Raw genomic sequence first — 16,864 nt, forward strand, 5'->3', positions numbered from 1 at the left:
GATATGGCAACTGACAGATCGCAATCCTTGACTGGGGTGAGTGGGGAACAGAAAAGGACATTATCGAGGAAACTGGGGAGAGTATTGTATTTTTTGTATCATGTTAAATTTCCTGAATATGATAGGCGTACTGTGGTTATGGAGGGAAATGTCCTTGCTCTTAGGAGATACAAGCTGAATGAAGTGTTTATGAATAAGGAATGAAATCAGCGTCATGATCTAACCCTCAAATGGTTTGTCACAAAAATACACTCACAAATAAAGCAAATGTGGTAAAATGTTAACAACTGATGAATCTAGGCGAAGGGTACATGGGTATTAATTACTACCTGTATTGTTCTTTCAACTTTTTTATAGGTTTGGAAATTTTCAAAAGAAGTTGGGAGAAAATTCTCCCATGATTTCCTCTTGGTACTTTTTTAAAAGTTTTTTTGTTTTAACGTACAAGGAATATGTTAATATAAGGTAGAAAGAATTCTTAAAAGAATATAATGTACCCCTCCCCTCACGTTGCCTAAAATATATAGAACATTTACCAACACTGATGAAGCCCAGTGTGCAACAACAGCCTAATTGCTTCTCCCACAGACACAACCCCTATCTCCTAGCATATATGTTTCTGTTGTTCTCCATTAAAATTTTTGATCCACATTCAAATTTCTGACTTTAAAAAAAACACTACATTGGTTTCTGCCGGTAACATTAAGCGACATTAAGTGATATATTCTAAGACAATATGGTAGAAAAATCCATGGCATTATTCCTAATCACCTTTGCTTTCCCATTAAAAGCCCTATAACCTTTCTTTACCCTAGTGGCTAATAAGTGGATTACATTAAAGCAACAATTTACTTTTTAAAGAGCAGGAGAAACACATTAATTGCTTTTCTTGGCTCTTTCTCCTATACCTAACAGTGAACTGTGTTAACTACCAGTGAGCAGCCTAGGACAAGAAATCATGATGTATTTATTATAGGTTTCATCCTCCAACCCTATCAAAAAAGAATGCCGTATTTGCTTCCCAGAGGTTCTTTTACTGGGACTAAGATGCTTCATTCCCAAACGAAAACTGCAGAGATGATTATAAATCCAAGTGTTCCTTGCTACTCTGTGCCAAATGCACATAGAACCACACAATGATGATTACACACACTTTTCTTCCTTAACTCTAGTAAATACATAATCTCAATATTTGCATGGGGCCCGCTTTATTCAGGTCTCTGCTCAAATATGACCTTTTCTCAGAGGCTTTCTCTACAAAACCACCATTTATTCTCCTTATTCTTCTTCACAGCATTCCCACTAAGTGACATTAGTTGATACAATTTTGGGGGGTGGTGTCTGTTTCCTCCACTAGAAGTTAAGCTCCATGAGGGCAGGGGTTTTGTTGCCTTCTCACCACCTAAAACAATGTCTGACAAAGAGGAGACACTCAGAAAATACTAGCTGAATAAACAATCTTAACTGAGCCATTCAAATAGTTCCTCATATATGTTTATTGCTTTCTATGTGATAAAGTGAAAAGTTCAGTATTTGCAAATTTGTTTTTTCATCCATAAGAATAAAGAGATACAAAGGCAAAGAAACAGTATCACCACTATATTCTGCTTCAAAATAAAAACATTTCTAAAACATGGGAGCCTTGCTTGTCCATCAACATTACCTGTTTTTATCAAATACTGTCATTTGTGCAACAAATGTTTTTTCCCCATCTTCACGATTTCGTTTTCTTCTAGCTGGAAGTTCTTCATTGACATCTGAATTTGACAAACATTTCTCATGAATCAAATATTCAAGCAAAAACATACTTATGATATATAGTCCTTTCACATAACATACTACATTTATCCCAAATGAGGTACAAATAAACTTAAGTTACAATATAATAATATCCAAACACTCTTCAACTTTGTGTCTCAACCTTATGTGTATGTCCTTACTTTTTGATATTCATTGACATTATTAACCCCACATTTTTGCACATATTATTTTCTGTTCAGAATGATCTTTATTGCTAGGCAAGGAGAAAAAAACCCTCCTCATTCATGGTTACTTTCCTGGAACTTCAAACTCAAAGATTATTTCTTCCTAGGTGCTTCTCCCCTGAACTTCACAAATACCTCTATTATACCACGTATCATTTAGCTGCCATTATATTTTATGTTTATCTCCATACTCTAGGTTATGAGCCTTTGGAAGATGGGAATGGATTGTGTAATCATCTTTGTGTCCCCAGCACCTATATGTTGTTTGAATGATCACCTCAAAAGTGGATTCAGAACTGTTGGGAGGATACAAGGATAGATGTATGGTAAGTATAATAAAATGTTAACTGTAGACTCTAAGTGGTGGGTAGATAGGTGTTCACTACCAAATTCTTTTGTCTATTCTGTATGTATGAAATTTTTCACAATAAAATGCTGAGGGGGGAATGAATTCATTGTTTGCTGAGAGACTAATTTAAATACCAGTCTTTTCCATCCAGTGTTCAATACATATATATATATATTTTGCTGCATGAAGTGTTTCATCATACGACAATGAGAATTTTACAGATTAAAATACCTAGTACAACACAATAGCCAAAAGTCTAAGAGCAAGGCCAATCTACCATAAAATTAATTATCTCATTAGACTACAAGAGATTTGCAAATAAAGGCCATGCTATTAGAACACATGCATTTATTTCTAGTTCTGCACCATTTTTCCCTCTAAATAATTATGAAAATAACTAAAAAAAGAAATATTCTGTACACAATTATGAATACTACGAAGATGTATTAGTGCAATCATTTTCACTGATCACCTTAATAATCTCCAACAACAAAATCTAGTAAAATTATTAAAATAAAAATTACCAATATTTTCATTGGTTTCTCCATTAATCATTCCATTAAACTCTCTTCTTCCTGGACGAGTCACTCTAAATAGCAATGAGTAAGACTTCACCATATGGCTGTTACTAGGTTCAAATTCATTACTGGAAACTGCAAGGGACGGGAAATTTCCAGGTTTTGTTTGATTGAGGTCAGGATTCAAAGGCACCTGCTTTTTACCTGTAGGAACTTGCCTTATTGGACAACTTACATCCTGCAAAGGCAAAGATTATTATATTTATTTATGCATATGCAATTGTAAGAATTACAATAAAACCTCTAATCACAGCTGTAGGAAATATGGTATAGGCCACGATTTCCAAATGGCATGCTAAAATTCTAACCATACGTCTGAAAATTGTGATGAAGCAAAAAGAAAATTTGGATCAACTATCTTTCAAATATTAGCACAACTGAGGATATCCTCAATATAATGAAAATAATGATATAATAGTATATCTAATATTTAGCTGATGGTCATCTGAAAGTTTTATATAGAACTAAAACCATGCTTAAAATATAACTCATGTAAATTTATCTTTTCCCCTTAAATATTCTATTTTAACAAAATGACTGATAGGACTGTTAGAAATGAAAAAAGATTATTACAATAACCCCATTGTCAACAACACTGAGAAATAGTAAATCCACATATTTAAATATATTGTTTATAAGAAGTAACATTAATCATCTTATGAGTAATGTTCTGTAATTCTATAACGAGTTATGCTGAAAGAGCAAAGCTGAAAAATTGCAAGATGCAGAAGACCTTTTTAACAAGAAAATATAGTACATTATTTTAGGTAACTTCTTTTTAAAAACAAACAGAATACCTGCTTATGGTCTTAAAATTCTGCTCTACAAGAATATAAAATGAGAAAAATAAAAGTCTCCTCCATCCCCCAGGTCTTATACTCCAGAGAAGACTAATATTAGCAATTGGTTGTATATATCCTTTGAAGAAAACATTTACACCTATTATTTTTTTTTAACACAAAAAGGACCATACTAGTTACAGGCACATTTTTTTGCCTAAATAATATTATCTTGAATTTTCACATCACTACTTGTTGTGTATGGGGGTTGGGTGGGAGCATGGAGTATTATTAACTAACTTTATAGAGTTTTTAATACTTACACTGCTGTCTCCCATCACCTTGGTCTATTCCATACCAACGCTCTAGCACAGTTTTCACCATATCACCTTACTGTGATTGATTTTGGAAAAGCATGAGCAATCAGAACCTCTATACAGGTCATTTCTTTTTTTTTTTTTTTTTTGGTCTCACCACATGGCTTGTGGGCTTTTACTTCCCCGACCAGGGATCGAGCCCAGGCCCCCTGCAGTGGGAGCATGAAATCCTAACCACTGGACTGCCAGGGAATTCCCTCCCATTCTTAAAATACCCAAGGACTTAAGGCTACTAAAAGTATATCTGTTGGCTTTGGTGGGTTGCCCAGGAAATTTAACCACCACAATATTTGTTTCTATGGTGAAATGATTTCATCTTATAAATAAAAATTTGAAGCAATATATTTATAAGTTAATGGCTGATAATGCTAGAAACAGAAATTTCTTTGCCTGAGAGTAGTGTTACAAGATAATCCTTTTGGGAAAAACTCTCTCTTAGCCCTTATTTAAAACATTAATGTGTACAAACAGCTAAAACAAATAAGCTAAGAGACTGGAGTGGCAGGAAGCAACTGAATTTATGTCCTAAGGTGCTAAAAGATAGCTTCTTCCCTTCACTGTCATACTCCTGTAACAGAAAGTTTTATGCAGATACCTACAGGCAGATTAGAAAAAACATGAAGATATGGGAGGTTGGCAAAAGAGGTTATCAGTTTTACAATTCAGCCATCAACATATTTAAAAGCTTTTAATGTTTATATGCATAAACAATATGTATGCATAAACATAATTCAATGAAAAAAATTATTCCATTTCATCTACCAGTATCATCCTATACATTACCTTTCTTTTTTTGTGGCAGACTTTCACAAGCAGGACTTCCAGGGTAACAGAATTTTGTTCATTTTCTGAATTTTGTGATGGCTTATCTAAATAGAAAATCAATACTTTAAAATCTATTTTACACTTGATCTTAGCCAAAAGGCCGAGAAGTGATTAAAATCTATTTTTAAAAAATAGTATTCACTTTCCTAAGAAGTCTGAGAATTTACAAAAAAGACTTCCTATAATGAAGTCTTCTCAGTTTACTCATTCCTTTTTCCCAAAATCTGTTTCAAATTTGACAAATACAGTTAAGGCTTCTTAGTAGAAAGCACAAATGAAATAGTTCAGGAGAGGTAACACACAAAATAAACATTAAAAATTTTTTCCCTTCTTCTAAAATCTATTAGAAAAAGTATTTAGTTTAAGATACATTTAAATTGAACTGGTTACTAGTTTACATATTTCATTTCATTTTGAATGCTCAGATATTTAAACTAAAAGGCTCTTTTTTGTTGTTGTTGTTTTGTTTTTTTTTGTTTTTGCGGTACGCGGGCCTCTCACTGTTGTGGCCTCTCCTGTTGCGGAGCACAGGCTCCAGACGCGCAGGCTCAGCAGCCATGGCTCACGGGCCCAGCCGTTCCGTGGCATGTGGGATCTTCCTGGACCAGGACACGAACCCGTGTCCCCTGCATCGGCAGGCAGACTCTCTACCACTGTGCCACCGGGGAAGCCCACTAAAAGGCTCTTTGATTTGATCAAAACTTATAACCAAAGGGATTTTTTAAAGTTTTCAAAAAATATTAAACACAAAACGTACATGCCTAAATGGGATAGCAAAAATCAAGATATTATTTACTACCTAGGGAAAACTCGGTTTATAATGTTTAGGAAATTTAATTTTAAAGTAATAGTCTATATTCTCTATATCAATGAACTAACAAAGGCTTCTGCAAATTAAGATTCCAGAATACTTCCCTACAGCTTGTCTTTAATCCCAAAGGCATTAACAGTCCAAAAAACTTAAATATTTAATCATTCATTCATCATTAAGTTCCTAATATATTGAACTACTATGTACTTCTACATAGTTCTCTATATATTATAGATAAATCCATAAACATATACAGAAATAAAATAATTTTTGTTCTGAGATTTTGGACAATACTTCTTTCTACTTGAAAACATTCTTCTTACTCAGGGTGTATACATAAAATACATTTCAATCAGTCTCTTGAAAGTTGCATCCAGGATAAAAATAATTTAATATACCAAAAAATAACCAAATATCTAAAATGCAGTAACAAAAATACTCTGAACAATACTCACCATGAAAACAGTACCCTAATAATCTTTGTGTATTCATTCTAAGTCTCAAGTAGTAATTGCTAAACAAAAGTCTTCATTTAAAAACAAAAGAAAAAATAATCATATTTTAGGGATGGTGATGTTGCTTTTCTATCCTGATTTCTTAAAAATATTATTTCTTAAAAAAAAAAAACTACGAATATACCTTGAATAGACAAGGGAGGCAATATATCTGCTTCTTTCCAACTTCCACTAATTTCAAAGTTATAATGGGAAATTATTTTCTGGAAATAGAAGTATCAACAGTTTACTTTCTCATTTACCTCAGTAATATCAAGAAAATAAAGTTCAAGTGAATTTGTGCAATTTTTGAACTTTTTTGTCATGTAGATGGGAAAACAGTTTATCATACCATGTTCCAGTTAATTTCAACTAATTAATTCAAGTAAATTCAATTACTATTAATCAAATAATATTAATTAGTAAATATTATTTGATTAATATCCATAATGATTTCAGTGATGAATAATTTATATGTTTTATAGAAGTCCCTGAGAACAAAGGGCTAACAAACCTATAAAATTCAAATTATAAGCTTCTAAAGTATTAGAGTTCATGTACTTTTTAAGTATCAGAGAAGACCAAGTATGATGAATGATTAGAAATATGAACTCTACAAGATGATTATAAATGAGTTAGGAGGAAAAAAAACATGAAAATGCTACTGAGGTTACTTCTATATTAAAAAATAGACAAGATATAAGGCAAAACTAGAAGTAAAGTTACATTAGCTGCTAATACAGATATGACCAGACTTCAAATTTCTTACATTAAAAACCTGATTAGTTATCAAACTGTTCTAATATAACCATTCTGCTTATTATTAAACTTTGTTTCTTACTAAACAATACCAAGGATGACCAACCTGACCTGTTTCTTATAAAGGTTTTATTCCATTACATGATTATTAAAGGATACACACACAAATTTAAGATGGACAAGCCTAGAGGCCTTTTATCCATTCTGAAACCAACTGAAACTTTACCCAGTATGCTTTCACCTCTTTTAATGAAGTAACATTTAAGACTATATAATTTTCTTTATATAATATCTAACACATTGATATATCCCATTGGTAGCAGTGGTTGTTTCAGTTGTTTTATTATTGTATTAAAAAAATACTCAAGGGCTTCCCTAGTGGCGCAGTGGCTGCCGATGCAGGGGACGCGGATTTGTGCCCTGGCCCGGGAGGATTCCGCATGCTGCGGAGCGGCTGGGCCCGTAAGCCATGGCTGCTGAGCCTGCGCGTCCGGAGTGGCCACAGCAGTGAGAGGCCCGCATACCCGCAAAACAAACAAACAAACAAACAAAACTCAAAAATGTTTATGCAGAAAAGGGTTCTACTCAGGAGACTCTTCACCTATTCCAGGTTCTAAGGCAATTACCTACAATTCTCATCATAAGTCTTTATAATTTAAAGTTCGAAAAACGTTGGAAATAAAAAATCTAAGAAATTTAATTTCATTACAAGTCCTTCCCATTATTTTCTACTTACGATCTTTGGAAAGATGATGGCTCTGAGTTGGGTAAGATAATGTTACACACCGTTTTTTAAACTGCAATACTTAGAGCCCTAAAAGGTACGGTTGAGCGGTAAGAGCTGGAATTTCATCTATTTAGATATGAGCCAGATGAAGCTAACGTTTACCTTCACAAGAATGATCCCACACAGCACTGATTATTTTAAAAATTTAAAAATCTACTTAAAACTTAAATAGGCAGCAAGACAGCAATAAGAAAACCAGGCAATGAACACAACCTTATGTATAAAGTCTACCTACAATTTTTAAAAACTTTTAAGGCAGAGTTTCTTATTTATTTATTTTTATTGAAGTGTAGTTGATTTACAATGTTGTGCCAACCTCTGCTGTAGAGCAAAGTGACTCAGTTACACACACATATATTGACACATTCTTTTTTTTTTTCCCCCCCATTCTTTTTTTAAAGCCAGAGTTTCTTAAAACTTGTTCCTCAGACAACCTACTTCTGAATTACCTTGGTGCTTTATTAAAATGCAGACTCCTAAGCTCCACCAAAACCCTGCTAGATCTGAGTCCCTGGAGGGTCCAGATATACGTATTTCAAACAAACTGTCAAAATGTCTCTACACACACTAAAATTTAAGAACTACTACTTTTAAAGTTTAATGAGTTGCAAGTTACCTCCTCCATATCCCACCATTGACCAAATAAAGCAATAATTGAAACTGTTGGAGAAATCCACTAAAGAGAAATTAAATTATCAACATCACCATCTTTTCCATTAAATGTAATTTTATGAATTTACACACAATTTTATTTTTCAGTCACAAAGGTGTTTTGTTGTTAGAATGCCAATATGTTTAAGTACATACCATTTTTGTGGAAGAAACCAGTAAATGTAAGCTGCAGATGAGCTGACAAGCTAAACAGAACAAAAAAATTTTATCACTTTAATATTCTATAGTAAAAATAACCTAAACTTTAAAATATAACACTGAAAGCAAAGCTATTTCAGCTAATTTATAAATATCTGGCTGTCTAATTCTTAACTCTGTTCAAGCCCATGACTCCATGCTCTCCCTGTTAAGTATGACATCCAAAACAGTGTTTATACACATTAAAAACACACGTACACACACACACACACACACACAAAAACAAAAACACCAAAGAAGCAAGGCAGAAAAAAACAGACCACCAAATAAGAGGCAAGATAATTTACTGTGCTTTAGTGTTCTACCTAGTGTTCTACCTATAAAATGGGGACAGGTTTCCCTTCCCACCCATCAAAACGGTAGCTGAATCCAGGCAAAAGTGTTTGAGTATTTTCAAGCTATGGAATTTCAACCTCCTAACAGATGATGCAGAACCATCACTTTCTACTTCAATTAGGGATGAAATATACAATCACAAATCTGCTATAGATTTGTAATTTACTGTTTCAACTTGTCGTTTTCACTTTTAGTTTTAGAAGCAATGAAAAGGAAGCATAAACTATAATGATCCTTTTGTTTTGATAAATATTTACTACCAATGGAAAAACTATTAAGTTGGGATAGAATAAACAAAAACATCAACAGGCTTTTGTAGTACCTTTAAACTGAAAAAGAGAAATCTATCTCGTGATCAGGAGCCATTCATAACTTTCCAGAACAGATGTTGGGAAAAGGGAAGCAGTACTTTTACTCAAGAAATTGACTAAAGAATCAAAGTAAATAGCAGTAAAAGGGCAACAGGGATCAATAAAGGGTATGTTTTTTTTTTTAAATGATGGTGACAATCTACGCATTCTTATAATCAGAGGGGAAGAGTTATGTAAAGACTTTGAGGCAAGAGAGCGTTAAGGAACAAGTAATGACTGGAAATGAGGACATATTATAAAGAGGTTAGCTTTGTAACTTTGCCCAGGACTCTTCTTCTTAGAGAAACAGGAGGTGAGATATTTCAACAGAAGGTGTGAGGATGCCTCTATTTTCTTAGTGAGGTAATCTATGAAAGTGTATGCTAAAAAAACTACAGGGTGGGGGTCCTGAAGGGCATTTCTAGAACAGTACTAAGAAAAGTATGTTAGGATATCAGTAGAGAACAAAATGACTATGGTGGAGTAGAAGTATAAGGGTCCAAGCAGAGTTAGAAAGCATAAACACAGAAAGGAAAAACTAAGAATAGCAACTATAACTTAAGTATCAAAAAAATAAAATGGGATTCTTGAAAACAGGTAATTCATGAATATTACTTTCTGACACATATCAGATACATTTCAAAACCACAGCGGGAGTGGGGAGTTGACTATAAACGGGGCATGAGAGAATCTGTAGGGTTTATCTTAATTGTAGTGGTTGTTACCTGACTGAATGCATCAGAACTATACACCAAAGAGTGAATTGGAATGCATATAAATTTATACTTCCAAAAAAAAAAGTACAGGGCTGGGGCTTCCCTGGTGGCGCAGTGGTTGAGAGTCCGCCTGCCGATGCAGGGGACACGGGTCGTGCCCCGGACCGGGAGGATCCCACATGCCGCGGAGCGGCTGGGCCCGTGAGCCATGGCCGCTGAGCCTGCGCGTCCAGAGCCTGTGCTCCGCAGCGGGAGGGGCCAGAACAGTGAGAGGCCCGCATAGCGAAAAAAAAAAAAAAAAAAAAAAGTACATTAAGGGGATCAACTGTAAAGGAGCTCAAAGGATTTTTTCAAGGTAATGAAAATATTCTATATCTTAATTGTGGTTATGCTTGTGCGAATGCATACATTTGTCAAAACTCAAACTATATACTTACGGTGAGTGTATTTTATTGAATGTTAATTATACCCAAAGTTGATTTTTAAAAAGTATATCTACCATCTATGAAATCTACGTGCCATTTTACTAAAAGATAATTAGCACTTTCCTATCAAAACTGTTCCATAAATGTAAACTACAATGCAGAATTGGTGAAACTCCAAATCAAAACTGAAAGAAATATTCTACAGTTTCCATGTTAGAAGATAATCCATTAGTCACAACCAGTCTATCCTATTCTTAGTTGCTTCAATTAAACCTACATACTAAGGCCAGGTAAATTTTCTTAAAATGATTTTGTATGAATCATTCCTTTCTCCAATTTTCTAATGGGTCCCCCAACTGCGAAATCTTTTGTCTAACTGCTGTCTGTAATACGGTTCCCATTCCTTTTTACCTCTACTAAAGCCAAATATAGGAAAGTAGAATAGAATGACAAAATCCAAGCTTGAATTCTGGCTCCAGTTATTAGCTGTGACCTGATATCTATAAAATGAGGAGGTAACCTCTCTCAAGATTGTGAGGCTTGGATAAAATACTAAACAATCCATCAAAATACCCTCTCCCTTGGGCTTCCCTGGTGGCACAGTGGTTGAAGTCCGCCTGCCAATGCAGGGGACACGGGAGGATCCCACATGCCGCGGAGCGGCTGGGCCCGTGAGCCACGGCTGCTGAGCCTGCGCTCCGCAACGGGAAAGGCCACAACAGTGAGACGCCCGCGTACTGCAAAAAAACAAAACAAAACCCTCTCCCTCCTCTACAAAGACCCATCCCCAAACATCCCAGAGCTTAATTTCCTTTACAAGCACTTGTATTTACCACTTTTTTGTCACAATTTTTTCACACACATTCTCTTTTGACATATCAGTGTCCTTAGCACCTAGCAGTGTCTTACAGAAAGGCACTCAACAAATGATTTTCAAAAGGATAATGATGTCCTCCCTAGAGTAATAAGATTTTTAAGGTCAGGGATCAGGACCCATTATACTGTAGTACTTATAATATTATTTACATTGTTTTTATAGGGAATGTGATTCTAAGTTCCAGCTGTGAAATGACAGAAATACCTTGCATCGATCTACCCCAGAAAATATTTTAAATTAGTGTTACTCAAAACGTGGTCTGCAAACTGAGGTCATTCGGGAAACTGTTACCATTCCACAACAAGGCAAGAAGTTGAGAATAAGACTTTAACCACTTTCATAAAAATTTAACATTGCCGTAACATCCAAGTATGTGATCAGTACATTTACAAAAGTATCCATCTACAAAAGACTGGAAATTAAAAACAAACAAAAAGGTCACCAATGGATGGTCTGAGACAGTTTTAATTGCTACATTATAAGTTAAATAAGATGGCAAGCACATTCAGCCACCATTATAACGTTTCTTTGAGAACAGGAATTCCAAATTTCAATTAACCAACTTAAAAAACAAACGGGAATGTGATTTGCTATGCACAATTTCCCCTCCTCCTCCCCTTCCTAAAAGTAAACACTCTTGATATGTACCTAGAATTAACAAAGAGGCCTAGTTCATGGCTGAGTCCAAGGAAAAAGAGCAGTTTTCTTTCCCTTTGATTTACCCTCTTCCCTCTCTAGTGGCTACTGTGTCCACATCTTAATTGGTTAAACTGGATCAGAAGAAGGGAAGAAAGAAACATGGTCAGGCCTATTTAGTTTTAGGCAGCAAAGGATCTAGCTTAGATGATCAAGATAAGATATCAGATAAGGATTTGGTTCATCTTTGGGATGTGTTCCCTATCTGTATCTTAGGAAGCAAGCAATATGGCAATAGGAAACTAGAGGGGGAATGTGAAATTTGGGGATAAGATTCTAAACACAAGTACCTGACAATTCTAAAGAAGTCTGCAGAATAAGGTTAAGTAAATTTAAACTCATAAAGGACTAACATTTTGAGATGAGAGGAAGCTCAAATTTTAAGAACAGCCAGACCCACGAGCGGCTGGTGAGCCACGGCTGCTGAGCCTGCGCTCCGCAACGGGAAAGGCCACAACAGTGAGACGCCCGCGTACTGCAAAAAAACAAAACAAAACCCTCTCCCTCCTCTACAAAGACCCATCCCCAAACATCCCAGAGCTTAATTTCCTTTACAAGCACTTGTATTTACCACTTTTTTGTCACAATTTTTTCACACACATTCTCTTTTGACATATCAGTGTCCTTAGCACCTAGCAGTGTCTTACAGAAAGGCACTCAACAAATGATTTTCAAAAGGATAATGATGTCCTCCCTAGAGTAATAAGATTTTTAAGGTCAGGGATCAGGACCCATTATACTGTAGTACTTATAATATTATTTACATTGTTTTTATAGGGAATGTGATTCTAAGTTCCAGCTGTGAAATGACAGAAATACCTTGCATCGATCTACCCCAGAAAATATTTTAAATTAGTGTTACTCAAAACGTGGTCTGCAAACTGAGGTCATTCGGGAAACTGTTACCATTCCACAACAAGGCAAGAAGTTGAGAATAAGACTTTAACCACTTTCATAAAAATTTAACATTGCCGTAACATCCAAGTATGTGATCAGTACATTTACAAAAGTATCCATCTACAAAAGACTGGAAATTAAAAACAAACAAAAAGGTCACCAATGGATGGTCTGAGACAGTTTTAATTGCTACATTATAAGTTAAATAAGATGGCAAGCACATTCAGCCACCATTATAACGTTTCTTTGAGAACAGGAATTCCAAATTTCAATTAACCAACTTAAAAAACAAACGGGAATGTGATTTGCTATGCACAATTTCCCCTCCTCCTCCCCTTCCTAAAAGTAAACACTCTTGATATGTACCTAGAATTAACAAAGAGGCCTAGTTCATGGCTGAGTCCAAGGAAAAAGAGCAGTTTTCTTTCCCTTTGATTTACCCTCTTCCCTCTCTAGTGGCTACTGTGTCCACATCTTAATTGGTTAAACTGGATCAGAAGAAGGGAAGAAAGAAACATGGTCAGGCCTATTTAGTTTTAGGCAGCAAAGGATCTAGCTTAGATGATCAAGATAAGATATCAGATAAGGATTTGGTTCATCTTTGGGATGTGTTCCCTATCTGTATCTTAGGAAGCAAGCAATATGGCAATAGGAAACTAGAGGGGGAATGTGAAATTTGGGGATAAGATTCTAAACACAAGTACCTGACAATTCTAAAGAAGTCTGCAGAATAAGGTTAAGTAAATTTAAACTCATAAAGGACTAACATTTTGAGATGAGAGGAAGCTCAAATTTTAAGAACAGCCAGACCCACAGAGGACCAACATTTTCATGCAGGAAAGAAACCAAGATTAGTGCCTTGAATTTGTACACATTAATCTGATAGTGGCAGGTGTAAGGCTTCATTTCTAGGGTCATGGCTGTATCACCTCAAAATAGCCCATGTGAGATGATAAGCTATTTGGCATCTACACTGTTACATTTCATGCTATGATGTATAATAAAGCTGAGGAATTGGTGACTGCATCAAGCCCATTATTCTGGAATCCAATGTCTCTTTCCAGGTTCAGACCTAAGGATGAGAACACTTTGTAGTGAGAAGATAAAGTTGAATGAGGGGTGGGAGTCCATTACGTATAAATGAATCACCTCCCAGAAGTATCGTAGACAGAACATAAAGGGATTATTGTAAAGCCAAAGATTATACAAGAAGGAACATTTTAAAAATTTGTTCCTATCTGGCCTCATTATATCTGGCCTCATTACATAGTGTATATACGTATACATATACATAATATATATGAAAACTGTAAATGTTAAGATAACTAGTGTTCTTATTAGTGTATTGCTTCACACTGAAGACTATATGTATCGAGCTGTTTCTAAAAGATGTTTATTTTCTTTAAGAGTGAAAAAAACAGCCACTGCATTCAGGAAAAAAGAAAGTCAACAGAGAGATATGATTGTTTTGGGGAAAAAAAAATTTGTTCTTAAATACTTAGATTTTAAGAATCCTATGCGTTCAGTGGTGAATGATAAGGGCACCTTCAGGAGTAAGTATGTACAAAGAAATCTATGGCCCAGATTCTGAAAAACGAACAAAACTTAAGTTTGAAAAGACGCTGATATGAAAACTTCAAAACTTACAATCAAGAAGGAACTGTTAAAAAAAAAAAAGAGAAAGGGGAGGGAGGAAGACATCAGATCTTATTATGGTGGAAAAGACAATCATCTTACGAAGCAGTTTAAAGTTTTAAAAATGCAGCTAAATCTACAAAAGAGGTGGCTAGGGAAACACCATTAATGCAATATATCTATTTAAAATAATTTATGGCTTTCTTAGGATAAAGACCAACATCCTTAAATAGCCTACAGGCTCTGCATTATCTGGTCATGGCCACCTGCTCTAGCCTCATCAAATGTCACTCCCTACTCTCTCTAGTCAGCGACTCTGGGCTCAAATGAGGTTATGTATAATATTCCCTTTATCGAGAATCACCTATTTGCTCACCCTCTATCCCCATTTTACTCCTATATTCATGTTTCAAATTTAAGCTCATTTCTTCAGGGAAGCTGTCACTGAACATCACTATTCCCAAATCCAACTCTCAAACAAGAGCTGATTCTCCTGCTTTATACACCCATAGTTTCCCTATGTGTACTTTTCTTTCCCAGCACTTATTTTATAATTATTTTTATTATATAATTATGTCTTTTTCTCCTAAATGCCGATAAGTTCCATATAGGCAAGGTCTTCATCTGTTTTGCTCATCATTATATCCCCTAGGACTTAGTATAGTGTCCGGGACATGGTACACTAAGGAAATGGGAACCCAGAAAAAAATCCCAGACTTTGTTACAGTACAAAAAGATGATAAAAGGAAGATTACTAATTCAAAAGTTTAGGTTGTAATAACAACAACAAAAAGTGATGAAAGGTACTTTACCTTATCAACCTACTAAAAACATAGGTTTGAAAATATATCTAGTAGATGTTCTAGTTCAGTTACCTTTGGAAGGGATTTCTCCAGCTACTAACAGTGACCAGGAACAGAAAATGATTAAGTGGAAATGCTTCTAATTTGACCACAGGAAATACTTTTGGAAGCAATTCCAATTTGGGAATATTTTCATGATACCTTTCAGTCAGTGGAGATGCACTTAGAAGAGATATGACTAGAGAATTCCAAAACTGGTAGGATTAATAGCCCAAGAGACCCCCTGGGATCCTGCTAGAACAGAAAACTACAGAAAGATCAGAGATTTATACCAATAAACCATGGTGCTTGGTCAAAACTCCAAATAAATTCAAAACCCACAATATACTGGCATGCCAGAAACAAGAGATGGAGAAGATAGAATAAAGGCATTATATCAGAAATTCTAAAAAGAAAATAAAGATATTTTAAATATACATAACCACACCAAAAGAGCAAGGAGAAAGATTAGGAAAAACCTGGAGACTAGAGGTCTGGTCTGGTCACTAGACTACGTGAAAAACCTGGTCAAATAGTGTGACCACTATGAATTTCTAAAATTTGCTAATTGCTGTGGAGTTTTCAGAAGCCACTGTTCAAGAAAAGAAACAATCTTCATAGTTGGTGGGTGTTATGGTTGAGTTTTAAGGTTACAAATGCAATTCTGGTCTACTGTCACAAATGGATACCTTAAAGAAGTGAAAACCATGAAATGTCCCACGTTTCTTTTTTCTATCAGCTCCTTCCCCTAATAAATTTCTGCCATTATCTGCGACAAGTAAGACAAATATAGATCTAGAGTATAAAACACAAAAAAGATCCTGGGACACCAACTTTATTTTGCACAGACAATGCCAGGTATTTGGTTTTGTTTATAAGTCACTACAACTGTCATAAACAGGTCAGGCATTTGACTGTTCTAAGCTTTGGGCTGTAGTACTACAGTAATTTGGGGTATCTTGATATTCTCCTGGAACTTTGAGAATGAAATACATTGGGTTGGAGAGCGGAGACATTAAAACTGTGGAAGTACTAAAAGAACATGAGTTCCAGTGGAAGACATCCAGATAGTAGCTACTGAACAGACCCAGGATCCAATTAAACTGAACAAGATCTCTATGTTTGAGATGGTAAAGAATAAAAATATAGATGGAAATACCTTTTTGTATATGATTAAAGATTTTAACGTCTACTAATTAACGACACGGAACAACAAAGGTTTATTTTGTTCTCTCAGATAATTTGCTCATAGATTTTACAAGTAAAGTTTTAAAATGCTGGCATTATATACTGGTGTCTAGAGAACTTCTTACAATCCTATGTGATAAGTTTAGTAGACCTATTGGTCTACTAAACCAATTATGCCTAATCTGAGATGAGAAATACACTGAAGAAATTGAATAATATAGGGCCGGGCTTCCCTGGTGGCGCAGTGGTCGAGAGTCCGCCTGCCGATGCAGGGGACACGGGTTCTTG

At 35.2% G+C, this 16,864-nt stretch overlaps 1 protein-coding gene across 1 annotated transcript in view; it reads right to left on the reverse strand.

The window, feature by feature from the left end:
* The window catches only part of SUZ12 (SUZ12 polycomb repressive complex 2 subunit), a 42,927-nt gene that overhangs the window by 14,870 nt on the left and 11,193 nt on the right, over positions 1-16,864 (reverse strand). The window contains exons 5-8 of the mRNA XM_007452384.1: positions 8,552-8,601; positions 4,852-4,937; positions 2,859-3,090; positions 1,664-1,757 (exon numbers count right to left, since the gene is read on the reverse strand). Coding sequence (XP_007452446.1) covers positions 1,664-1,757; positions 2,859-3,090; positions 4,852-4,937; positions 8,552-8,601 — 462 coding nt within the window. The remainder of the gene's footprint in view (positions 1-1,663; positions 1,758-2,858; positions 3,091-4,851; positions 4,938-8,551; positions 8,602-16,864) is intronic.

The sequence above is a fragment of the Lipotes vexillifer genome, unplaced genomic scaffold, assembly GCF_000442215.2.
Source record: "Lipotes vexillifer unplaced genomic scaffold, Lipotes_vexillifer_v1.1 scaffold216, whole genome shotgun sequence".
Classification (NCBI taxonomy): domain Eukaryota; kingdom Metazoa; phylum Chordata; class Mammalia; order Artiodactyla; family Lipotidae; genus Lipotes; species Lipotes vexillifer.